This window comes from Gymnodraco acuticeps, unplaced genomic scaffold (genome assembly GCF_902827175.1).
Source record: "Gymnodraco acuticeps unplaced genomic scaffold, fGymAcu1.1, whole genome shotgun sequence".
Lineage (NCBI taxonomy): Eukaryota > Metazoa > Chordata > Actinopteri > Perciformes > Bathydraconidae > Gymnodraco > Gymnodraco acuticeps.
In genome coordinates, this window is record NW_022990311.1 from 486,020 (window position 1) to 499,386 (window position 13,367).

A 13,367-nucleotide genomic window follows, 5' to 3' on the forward strand; every position below is an offset into this window, starting at 1 on the left:
CATCTATAGTCTAACTGTTCATTAAATGTCTCCAAACCTTGTAAAAAATACTCTTTGAACATGATATATATAATATTACCTCTTACTAAGTAAGTCAGTTTGTCAAATGCTAGACTGCAAGTCATCTCTCTAATCCATTAACTAAAATAAGGATTCTGAATATCTACACAATTACACCTTTAGCTTGTACTGAGGTCTGATTTGGGTTTTTTGGCTTGGTTTTTCGATGTGATCTTTCGATGAGTCGTTGAACTTTGTGTTGGAGGGCAGTTATAGCTTCCTAAATAAAGATGTATATTGTGGCTTAGTCTGTGTCTCCATCTCTCCTAGGTGACTGAATTCATTTTCACAATGGTAAAGTTTTAAAGATGAGTTTAGAAATCAATATGTTTGCTGCTGGGTGACTTTATACCATTTATTGAGCAAAAATTAAAGCAAACTGGTTTTGTTTGATAGCTTAATAGCTCCAGAGTTTTTAAATGGGCTTCAAGTCATTAAAATGTCACTCAACAACTGTAGGATGAAATCAAGCCATCAAAGTAGCAAAAAGATAGATAAGGGCAGATTTGTTTTTGTAAAGGAGCTATTAATCAAGCAACATACAACTTAACATGGAATAAGTCACACTTTCATCTCATGTGACAAAGTTCCCCAACTATGAGGATGATTTTTTCCGGCAGGAAAATGCTCCATGCCACACAGCCAGGTCAATCAAGGTGTGGATGGAGGACTACCAGATCAAGATCAAAGTCAACTTTAATGTCAATCTTTCAGTTTGTGTGTACAGACAGAGAGATCGAAATAACTTTTCCAACAATCCTGAATACAAAAATACAATTATACAATATACAGATTTGAATACAAATATGTATAAAATATGTATATCCTATATACACAATCAACAGACACATTTACACATATGCACACATTAAGATCAAAAACAAAACAATCAATATATACAAAATAACAGTCACTTCAATATCAATATATTTGGTGCAAGATTGTCCATAGAATGTGCATTTATTGCAAGATTGTCCATAGCAGCGTAAAAAAAAAAAAATGTCGTGCTTGATTTGAGTGTCTGAGTGTGTGTGGGGAGTTATAGTCCAGTGGGAGCAGGGGGGAAGGGAGGGGAGGGAGGGAAGAGAGTTTAGCCTGGTGGAAAAAACTCTCGACTTCAGGCTGCGGAACCTCCTACTTGAAGACAGGAGGGTGAAGAGGCAGTTGGAGGGATGGGTGGGGTCACCAGCGATGCTGAGTGCTAGCGGGTGATGCTGTTGTGTCATCCGCAAACTTGATGAAGTGGTTTGAGCTGTGGGTGGATGTGCAGTTGTGGGTCAGCAGGGTGAAGAGAAGGGGGCTGAGCAAACACCCTTGGGGGACCCCCGTACTGAGTATGATGGAGCCTGATGTGTTGTTGCCGACCCCTAAAGATTGGGGCTGGCAGTGAGGAAGTCCAGCAGCCAATTGCAGAGAAAGGGGCTGAGGCCCAGGTTTGTTAGCTTGCAAACCAGCTGCTGGGGGATGATAGTGTTGAACGCTGAGCTAAAGTCTATGAACAGCATCCTAATATACGAGTTTATAGTGTCCAGGTGGGTGAGGGCTGGGTGGAGAGCAGAGGAGATTGCATCCTCAGTGGACCGCTTCGCTCGATATGCAAACTGAAACGGGTCCAGCGAGGGGGGGAGGTTAGATTTGCTTCATGACTAGCCGCTCAAAGCACTTCATGATGGTGGAAGTCAGCGCTACGGGGCTTCATTGAAACAGGAAGGTGATGACTTCTTCGGTACAGGTATCATGGTGGTTACCTTGAAGCATGAGGGAACAAAAGCCTGGCTCAGGGAGATGTTGAAGATGTCTGTGAGGACATCTGTGAGCTCAGCGGCACAGTCCTTTGGCACACGACCAGGAATGTTGTCAGGCCCAGAAGCTTTCTGGGTGTTAATCCTTAACAGTGTGCTCCTCACACTGCCTGGGGACAGACAGATAGCCTGGTCGTTGGGAGCAAAACGTAGCTGCTTGAATATCTGCACCTGGGTGGCAAAAAGTCATCTAACAGCATTCTGACAGACTGAAAAACGGATGCCAACATGCATGAAAGCTGTGATTGTAAATTAGGGTTATTCTACCAAATATATATAGAATTCCCAGCAAATGTCTGTATATATATATATATATAGTATCAACTTATTTTCTTTGAATTATGTTTATAGTTGCATCTGTTCATACATTACATCTTTAGTTACAGCACATGTCCATACTTTCTATGTATCTGTTTAAATATACATGCTCATACATCTATTTATATACATCTGTTAATAACACCTTCTCATACTTCAAAACATTACAGTACAAAGTATTCCATTTAATGTGCATATTGCAAAGAAAGAAAGCTTGAATAAAACTACGTTTGCCTATTATTCATTGTTGATAGTGATTAATAGTCTCTGCATTTAACATCAAATCAAAAGTTTAAAGTTTTTCTTTGGATTTAAATAAGGTGTGCTGCCCCTTTAAGGGAATAAGAGTGTTGGCTGTGCAGCACTGTTTGTCCATGTAGATTTGCTGTAGCTTCATTTAAATGGAAAAGTCTAAGAAGCAAATCAGCTTCCAAATCAGTGTTTCCCTTTTTTACTCTGTTGAACCTTCAATAACACATTGTTGTGAGTAATTGGTTATATTTGATTTAAATACTTACCTGGAATAGTTAGGAATAGAAAGCTGTAAAATAATCGCAATGCTAATCCAATTAGCTTGTCTGTGGATTTTTCAATGTTAAGTTAGCATTTTGCTAACTGTTAGCCTCTCTATGGCGTTTTCAATGTTAAGTTAGCTGTAGTATGTAATGCACTGTAATATCACAAATCTTTTTATATTTATGTCATTTACCTAATTAATTATTAATGATTAATTGCTTGTTATTGTGACAACACGAGTCAAACTCACCAAAATCATACATTTGTGTTTTTAATTCTGTATTTCATTAAAGACACTAAGCTAAGGAGCCAAGTGCTACCAGCTAATCAAACAGCTAGTCCCCTTGGAAGATGGCTGCTTTCACATGTGCAGTTCAGCCAAGTGTGTATGGAGAATGGAATGTGTGGGATGCTGTACCTGCTTTGGCCAGTAGAGGCCGATACTGAGTTACCTCCTGTTAGCACACTTATACACACTGAGTCAGTACAAGTGATTTTCGGGGACAACCCTGAAACCTTCACAGGGCATAGTTCTGACACACACACACACACACACACACACACACACACACACACACACACACACACACACACACACACACACACACACACACACACACACACACATCCAATGTCACTATTCCCATGACTGCCCCACCACCCACCCCCCTATCACACATGGTCGCACACACACACATTATCCATGAGCCATTTCACATAACTGAATCAAGCCGAGGGATGTGAGACTTCCTACTTGTTGTTAGTGAGTGTGTGTGTGTGTGTGTGTGTGTGTGTGTGTGTGTGTGTGTGTGTGTGTGTGTGTGTGTGTGTGTGTGTGTGTGTGTGTGTGTGTGTGAACCCCCTGATTCTATGTGAATGAGGCCATTAAAGTGCTGCTTTTCTTTCTGTTTTCTGTCATCCCTCTCAGACAAACCTGAATACCCCCCTACACAAACACACTTATTCACATTTACATGTACATAGACTCCTGCATTGACTAACATTTAGTTTATTGGATTTTATTCTACATGTATTTAGTTTCTGCCACATAATCTGCACAATTGTATTTCTGTTTCATTTAGCACTCCTATTATTGCTTTAAATTGGTTTAATTGTTTTATGTGTTATATATATTTATGTTGCATTGTTGGAAGAGCCTGGGACTTCAGATTTCCATTGCCATATCTACAGTGTAGCTACTGTGCTAATGACAATGAAGCCTTTGAATCTTAAATCTTTCATTTAACCAGGCTTTGTGTTATTCTCTTGCAGCGCGGAAAAGGGTTTGCTAGCTCCTTTCGTGTGGACATACCGGAGACCGCGTGACTTTGCACAATCACTCCCCGATGACTGAGGCTACAGTAAAAGTGTTCAACCCATTTCGCCCTCCTCGCCCTCGACCCTCCTCACCCTGCAGCGAACATTGAAAATCACACTCGACTTCACACAAAATGAGAAACCAACACCCTGCTGGAATTCCTAAGAGCAATGCCGGGCTTTGGAGCACCCTACTCCAGGGTTTAGGAGACGGTGGTCCATGGGGAGGGGGAGAGGTGCTGATAGCCTTACATGGAGGAGCCTAATGTCTCAGCGGGACTGAGAAACGGACAGAGGAGGAAGGACAGCGATGGCGGAGAGATAAAACTGGACTCTGATCTCTCCGTCCTTTTCCAATCTGCGTGTGCCTGTTTACAGCACTGATGTATACATCTATGAGGAAAATAGAACCACTCCAAGATGACATGTGTACTGACAGACTAATCAAAGGAGAGCCACTCAGAAAACCGCCACTGAGCCCTTTAGGCGTTTGTACTCAAAGAGTGACGCCAAATTGTACAGGAGAATCGTTGTGCATTTCAAAATGCAATACCACTGTTTTAGATTTTTCTATTCTGTTCGTGTGGTCAGGTGTCTCTATTCAGATGTACTTCAAACTTTGTAAGAAAAGATTGTGAGCAGTATATCTTTTGATTTGTGTTTCTTTTTTCTGTCCTTTTCACTTTTTGGCTTTGTTTTTTCCTTCACATTGTAGGCTTGGACAAAGTTCCTACACTTTTCTGATTCTGAGGCGTCAAGTAGTTTCTATCATGTGTGAGAAGTGTTTACTGTACTCTTTTAAAGTTTCAAGCTGAATATAAAACTCTATATATAATTCTCTCTATATCTTCTTGTTCTGAAGGCGTGCTATCCATTTGCTGGGTTCCACATTCTGGTTCAGGTCTGACTCTTCTTGTGTTTTACCGGAGGGGGGGGGGGGGGGGGGGGGGAGGTTGCAGAGACACAGAACAGCCTTAGCAGATGTAAGCTCAAGTTCTCATTGTTTGACTTGTTTCATTTCTGTTTTCCACTTTGGGATATTGATACAGATCATGTCTATAAATAAAAATGAGGTAATCATTTAGATTGAAAACCATGGTAATTTTGTGTCATTGTAACCAAAACGTTAAGAGTCAATTTATAAAGAAACACAACAAAAACAGGGCCAGATGCAAAAGTTATTGTACACAATTCAGTGGACTCGGGTATACACACACTTTTTTCTCACAAAAACACCAATATGCCAACAATAAACAGAAAAATTGTGAAAAGGACCGTCGTATGTGTTTTTATTTTGGTATTAGAGAAAGTCTGAGTTGACCTGGTTATTGGAATTCTATTTTCTTTTATTGTTCATGGGTCAACAGTCATGGCCTTATACCCCCGAACAAACGGGGGGTTTAAACCCAAAGCTTTAGATTCAGTGTCACAATTTGCTTTAAGTGAACTACTAATTACTTGGTAATTCCTCTGGGAAATGTAATTAGTGTACCAACAAGGACAGGTCATCAAAAGCTAAATGTATGCCACTCCTGCTTTAAAATGTAAAAAATTACACAGTAGTTCTCTGGACCACTGTAGGCACTCGAAAGAACATGAAGGGCAACAGAAACAATACATAATGCACATAATGCAGCTTGTGCTCTTGGCACATTACCAAATGTGTTTATAGGGATTTAAATGAGCTGCTAATCAATTTTCAGATAACATCAGTAGTAGAGGTGGAAGACGTATGCAGACATGTTAAGTTTCTCTCAATTGCTTGCACTGATTAACTCTCAATAACAATTAAATCTGTGCAGGAATAATAATAATACATTTTACAGGTGCTCAAAGCGCTTTACAATTACACATTACACATGTAAGAGTCATTATTGTGGACATTACCCAAGGACACAACGGCGGGTTTCGAACTAGTTCACTAACGCCCCTCGATCTGATGATCAACGCTCTAACCACTGCACCAAAACCGCGTACCGAATGAGTACAGTCGGTAGATATGAGGCATATTGTGCGCATGACAAACCACCGGGTGATGTTGCAGTGCTCTGCAGCGTTTACCTCTCCACAGAGACACACATATGGCAGACTTTTATTTATTACCGGCCCAGACAGTCTTTCGGGTTATGGCCGGCAAAGCTTTCAATGCTTTAAACCTTTAAACAAATTGATATTTTATTTGTAACCTTGCAGCAGGTTTTAGTTTTCCGTACAAGGTAGCATAAATACAAACTCTTAATTATCTCCATCAGGCACCAACGTGTATTGATTAAGCTAAGTGATGAAAGCCTTTCCGCAGATTAGTGTCAGCATGAAATGAGCACTTGTGATTACTTCCTCTAAAACATGACCCCAATGTGTTCCGATTTTAATTACAATTCAAGAAGAAAATAATCTTTGTTGTCCTTCACTGTCTCCTCTGTCCAGTGCACACAATCTGTAATCCACTCAGTCCTTTTTGCAGCAGCCGTGGAGATTTAGAGATGTTGTTGTTGTGTGTTTTTATCAGCCTGTAATCCGAGGTAGATTATGGTATCTACAGATGGTGATGAACCAATACCACATTGGAGTTCAGAAACACATGCTTAATCATCTGTAGACCTGTCTAATCTTCCAGTGCACACTGAATATTCATCGATTTGCTTGTCTGATAAAGCCTTTGACGGTTTCACACTATAAATATTACCAGCAAACAGAAAGGAAGGGGAGTAAAACGCATGTCTGTTCATAGAGAATCCCACTGTGATGTTAAATATAGGAAGTGAACAGTGGCAGGGTGAACTATGGGCCCTTTTGTTGCTGCGTAATGAGGCCACAGCTATCGGAGCAGCGCCGTTTAGATTGAGGACAAAAGTTGAGCGGAGAGCATGCATATAATCATATCTATTTTCCTGCTAAATGAAAGCTATTATATTTGACCTCCACTGGACACTAATCTCTTTCATAAACCAAAAAGTTTTAATTTCCACATGCATTTATGCACACCAGGATGGCTCCAAATGAGGAAAACCAATAGATTATAATGAAAAATTATTTAAGAACAAAAAAAGAGACTTACAATTCCCTAAACAAACAGGAGGATTTGGAGAGAGACGGACAGTAAAGGAGACCGTTTCTCTTTCTATTTCCGGTGAGTTGGGTAAGACAGAGTGTGGGGGGGGGGTGAATGTGATAGCGAGTTTCAAAGTCACTCACTTGACAAAGGCAAAGCGGATTATAGGAGGCTAAACTTTTTCATGTCGGAGCTCTCCTCTTTTGCAGATGCCGTCAGACACACAAAGAGTCATGGCGATGAATTCCCCTCGGTCAGTGTGGAGGGAAATAAAGCCTCAGGCGGGTGTCCATGGTCCGCATGAAGGTTGATTATGGGCTCCTCAGATGTGGATGAATGGGAGATGGACTTTGAACAAATCTCAAAGAAAAACAGGTCAGGATGGACACAGAGCAGCAAACTGTGATGCTGCTATAATGGCACATTCTGGAAAAATATAAGACTTTGGGAAATACAATATAAAGTTCCTCCTGAAATCCACTGTCATTGACTTACAAAAAATAAATGCAACACACACAGACACACACAAAAGATAAAAACTACAATCAATTACCATGGTTACACTATGTTTTATCAATTTTGCACATACATGATCAGGATGTGCAAAGGTGCAAAGAAAATGAGTGAAATGTCCGAATGAGGAGCAGAGAAAATGGAGAATGTACACATTATCATATGTATCAAATCACAAGGCAGTCAAACAGTGAGTTAGAAGACATCCCTGCAACAGAGCAGAATACGTTCTGAACATCCTGTCCGGCAGGGTCTCAGTCAGTAGGGGCTTGGACTGGGAGCCGTAGGGTCGCTGGTTCAAGTCCCCGAACAGACCGAAAAATGGAGCGTGGACTGGTACATGGAGTAAGGAACAATGCACCGGACAGAGATGATTGATTATCAGATTTGGTGCTGAAGACTTAATTGATGAGCGCCATGAGTGTGAGGAAGGCTGACCTTGCCCCCACCTGCTTTCTATTTTTTAAGTGTAGGGTAAATATATTCATTTTGAAATTGATTTCTTTGGATTATGTGTTATTTTCAAACATTTATCTAATAATTAATGTTAATTAATATTATTTAAAAATAATATTAAAGATAATATCAGTTCTCTTTTGTACTTGTACATGTTTATTACCTTTGCCGAATAAGTTAAAGTTAGTATTAAGCAAATAAAAAAACTTCCATAACTAGTAACACACACACACACACACACACACACACACACACACACACACACACACACACACACACACACACACACACACACACACACACACACACACACACACACACACACACACACACACACACACACACACACACACACACACACACACACACACACACACACACACACACACGTGTAATTTCCACTGGGAACAGGGGGGACCCCACTTTTCAAAATCCCGTTTGTCCCCCCCCCACTTTTCAAATGTGTTTATTATTTTAATTTTTTACGCAAACGGTCATGGTCATGGAGGAGCGTCTGTGTGTGTGTGGCACGAGCGCATCTTGTGAGAGAGAGAGAGACAAAGGGTGTTTCTCAATGTTGAGGAAGGCTCCTCCAGAGCCACTATTTCAAGGATGCTACATCATCGAGTCCCGCCAAAGGATTGTTTCAATTTCCAGGATCCTTGGAATTCTACCGAGGCCGGTGTCCTTCGTTGCGGGAAATTTTCGAGGCTGCACATGGTATCCTGGTCTTAAAATCCCCGCAATGCTTTGCGCATGGAACAATTTCCAAAACCTTTGGCGGAAATCGCGCTCCATTTAAGGCATATGACGCACACCTGCACACCTGTTAGCCTGTTCCACCAATCTTCGTTTTCCGAGGCTAGGAAGGATTCTTGCCTCACTTCTGAAGGACCTGACTCGGAGGGACATGTCCTACCAAGGAAGCGTCCTCGACATTGAGAAACACCCACTGACAAAGAGACTTACGGGGGTTGTTGTTAGCATCTGGTGCTAGCTGGGAGCTAACGGAGATTAGAAGCTGTTTCAACAATAAGGAGAGGGAGCTTCCTCTCCTGTCGGACTGAGAGGCTGAGATAACGTCAGCTCAGTGAGGTAAAGGACTCTCTGAGTGATTAGATTGTAAACTTTAGTCCAAGTTATCTCAGTGGGTCTCAAACGGTTTGGTCTTCTATGTAAACAAATATTTCCATCTATTTAAAATAGTTGTAAAAAATAAGTTAAAGGACACCTATCATGCTATATTTGAACAATATATTGTAGGGCCATACCTATATAAAGTATATAAATATAGTTTTTTTTTCAAAATACCAAAAATATCCTGCATTTTAGCCATGCCTCATTTCACTCTATTTGCTCTTTCCAGCGCTGTTTTTGCAGGGGGCTGATTCTGTGAGCTGCAGCTGACCACGCCCCCCTGCAGGAGAGGGGAGCGTGCTCTGAGATCAGCTGATAGGCTGCAGCGAGGAGAAAAAGAGGGGGAGAAAAAGAGATCTCCGTCCACCGTGAGAAGTAATGGGGCAGAAACCCTCCTTTTTACGCAGCGGTCCAGACATAGACATCAAACGGCGACACATATTCAGTTGGCAGTTACTTTGGCATTAGGGCAGGGATATCTAGATACTTTCCAAGGTTTGACATAATGAATTGTGCTACTTTTAAAGCAAGCAACGATGTTTTCAAATCTGTAATCAAAAAGCTCCTCAAAAACGCTATCGAAGCAGTTCCTGCCGTTGCTACGTTGGTTCAAACAGTAACAACGGATTATTTTTCTTAGCGGATGCATGTCAATTTAAATCAATACATACAACTATTTTTTAAATCAATAAAATCATTTTAGAAATCCATAAAAGCATTTCAATTAATATTGGGAGTCATGTCGTTACTTTGTCGAGAATGTGGTCATGTAATAAGCGGGATAATGTGCACATTGCATAATGTGCCTTCATGCCGATCTAGATCCCTCCGCTTCGCGCCGGGCTCCTGATCAGCCTGTCGGTGTTCTTTTCCCCATAATGACCGCGTCACTGCACATTATCCCTTACATATGATTATATAGAGTCATTATTCATTTGTTTTAAAGCAGGAGGCGCAAACGCTTGCCTCGGGGAGGGAGAAAAAGAGCCACAGCGGAGAATAAACAGAAGGGCAACCATGGCAACCATACAAGGTAAGTCTTCTTCGCTGCTTTTGTGGCAGACTACAGCGCCACTTACAGGCCTGGCATATGTACTACAGCGTCAGTAAAGTGTTCAAATCTGGATCAGTCTGAATCAGATCCGTCGCAGCCCCTTTTGTAAAAATTTGGGTATGGAGGAAAATAGAGGGTTGTGTTTTCTGACACTTGGTGAGTTCCCTGGGACACCGGGGACACATATTCATGTATAAAAGACGTGCAAAAGTGCATTTTGCATGATAGGTCCCCTTTAAGAAATCATTCCAATATAGGTCAGTACACAAATAAAAAACACAGTTTAAAAGGGGAGTGATTAGTAAAATATTCATAAATAAAAAGAAAGAATGCAGACTAGGTAAGATAAAGATAGGAGAGAGGAGTTTATCAAATATTTGTTATTGGTTGTGAGCATATTCTAATGGTTTTTTGATATTTAAATATATACAGTTACGTTTCATATGAGTGTTGAGAGCAGTATCTCTTAATGTTGCCCTCAAAGTGCACCAGATTGATGCATTTAACTTCTTCCAGGGGGGTGCATGCCCCCGGACCCCCCAAGAGGAGGTAAGTTCCACCCACAAATAAAACTGTTTCACATGGATAGTATACCACATATGTTTGCACACTCATTATATACACTACACATTTTTCTTTGATTTGTTACCACCATAGTCCCTAATATATTTGTAGAAAGGCAGGAAATGGAATTAAATCGAAACAATTATTCTTTGCGGAGGACCCCCTGTTTTGTGTCCCCCCCACTTCTCAAACCAAAGTTACACCCTTGCACACACACACAATTAGTAACAGATGACCACAGCAGTTGTAGCCCAGGACGCTGATATTATCTGCGGATCATTCCCATCCCTCCTCCCCATTCCCTCACTTTTTCAAAGAAAACACACACACACACACACACACACACACACACACACACACACACACACACACACACACACACACACACACACACACACACACACACACACACACACACACACACACACACACACACACACACACACACACACACACACACTCTCTCTCTCGGCTGACCCTGTGTGTTCCGGCTGTGTTCCGGCTGGCCCGGCTTGCCCCTATCTGCAATGAGTGTGGGGGTCGGGAGAGCAGTGCCACCCAGCATGTTGACTGCTCAGTGTCACAGTGATTATGCAAACACACACACACACACTCAGCAAACCACACCTTTTCACTTAACAAACTGTTACTGACATTTCTTTACACTGATGTTGTTCAGTTACTTTTCCAGTGAATAACGGAGCGTCCACACTACAGCTTCAAAAAAAGCTTGGAGCTGGGCGTGTCTGAAGCTTGGGGATTTTATTCGAGCAACGCGACCAACAACCAATCACATGAATCTCCCGCCCCCGACATACAAAGCAAAAACCCCCGGGGATTTTATGCGAGCAATATATATATATATAAACTCCCCAAACAGGCGAAAACCTACCAGTTTCACCCACTGTCTCTGCCACCTCCCTCCATGCCTGGTTCCTCCGGTTTGTATCCCGGTAGGTGAAGAGGTTCTGGTCATACAAAACCGGGTGATTTGCTACGGCGATAAATAGTTTCTCTTCCATCTTTTTCTGAAATATAGAAATGAACGGCGGGATATCTCTCCCAGCTTAGACGCGGTTTGATTGGCTAGCGCTTGAGCTGTCAGATTTTCAGAAATGGGATTTGATTGGCTGGCGCTGGCTACTCCGGCGGAGACGGACCGCTATGCTACCCACAATTCAGTTCGGCGAAAAGCGAGGCAACGTGACGTCACCCCATTCAAAGTGAATGGGCAGACGCGTTGGAAACTGTTTTTGAAGCTGTCGACGCTGTACTGGACGCAGCGTAACTGTCAGGAGTGGGATTTTAACCCATGCCTGTTACAACAAAGCTCTGAGTGTTAGTGATGCTTGCTAATGTAAACACAGAGCATTTTACTTCCAAAACACGTTAAGCATTGTTTCTGCAGTGGGTGTAAAGCCAGCCCACATTTTAGTAATGTCGTCATGACCGCAGCAAATCTGCATCAGCTCCGTTGTTCCCCCGTTTTTAGAGATGTGGGTACGGAGGAAAAGAGAGAGGGTTTTATTTTCTGACACTTTGTGATTCTCCTTACACACCGGGGACACATATTTATGTATAAAATACATCAAAAAGTACATTTTGCATAATAGGGGACCTTTAGCGCAGCGCCTTGGACCTTTCCTCAATTCTGGAATTTTTCCAATCTAGTGATATGTCGCTTATTTGTGTTTTAAGTATTGTAAGTTCTTTGAAGTTCTCTAAATAATAAACTCCTAGATTAGCCTTGTGCTTGGTTGCATATTTGAGGCCACAAAGATCCTGCAGTGAATCAGTGTTTTTGGTGTTGGTCAGAAAGTCTGTTCACTCATAGTAACCGATACTTCTCTAGGAGAGCAAACCGAGCAGTGGCGGCTGGTGGAAAATATTTTTGGTGGGGCTTTTGATATAGTGAGTAAAACATTTTTTTTGGGAGAAATTACCCCTTAAATTAGGACTTCTGGTGATGTAATGGCGCGTTTCCAGTGCAGCGCGGAGCTCGCTTTAATGCTGCGTTCAGACCGGACGCGATGCGAATATTCGCTTCACTCTAAACGCTCCTCCTTCAAAATATTGCTGCTGGTTTATAAAGCACTGAATGGTTTACGCCCAAAATACATTTCTGACCTCCTGCTAAATTATGAACCATCCAGATCTCTCAGGTCTTCAGGGACTGGTCAGCTTTCTGTCCCCAGAGTCAGAACTAAACATGGTAAAGCAGCGTTCAGTTATTATGCTCCAAATATCTGGAACAAACTCCCAGAAACCTGCAGGTCCGCTACAACTCTGACTACTTTTAAATCCAGGCTGAAGACTTTTCTTTTTGTCGCTGCTTTTAATTGAACTATTCATATCTTAGACTGCACTGTAACTTTTATCCATGTACTTTTTTTCTTTTAATGTTTAATTGACTGCCATGTATTTTTTTCTTTTAATGTTTATTTTATTAGCTTTTCTTTTTAATGACTGATTTTAAATGCCATTTTCTTAATCTCTTTCATTTTTTGTAAAGCACTTTGAATTGCCTTGTGTTGAAAAGTGCTATATAAATAAACTTGCCTTGCCTTGCCTCCTATCG

At 41.5% G+C, this 13,367-nt stretch overlaps 1 protein-coding gene across 5 annotated transcripts in view; it reads left to right on the forward strand.

The window, feature by feature from the left end:
* Positions 1-5,287, forward strand: part of pcdh10b (protocadherin 10b) — a 46,469-nt gene extending 41,182 nt beyond the window's left edge. For all 5 annotated transcript variants that reach the window (XM_034222805.1, XM_034222807.1, XM_034222806.1 and 2 more), the window contains exon 5: positions 3,969-5,287. In XM_034222805.1, coding sequence (XP_034078696.1) covers positions 3,969-3,988 — 20 coding nt within the window. In that variant the 3' untranslated portion in view covers positions 3,989-5,287. The remainder of the gene's footprint in view (positions 1-3,968) is intronic.
* Positions 5,288-13,367: the final 8,080 nt, after the last annotated feature.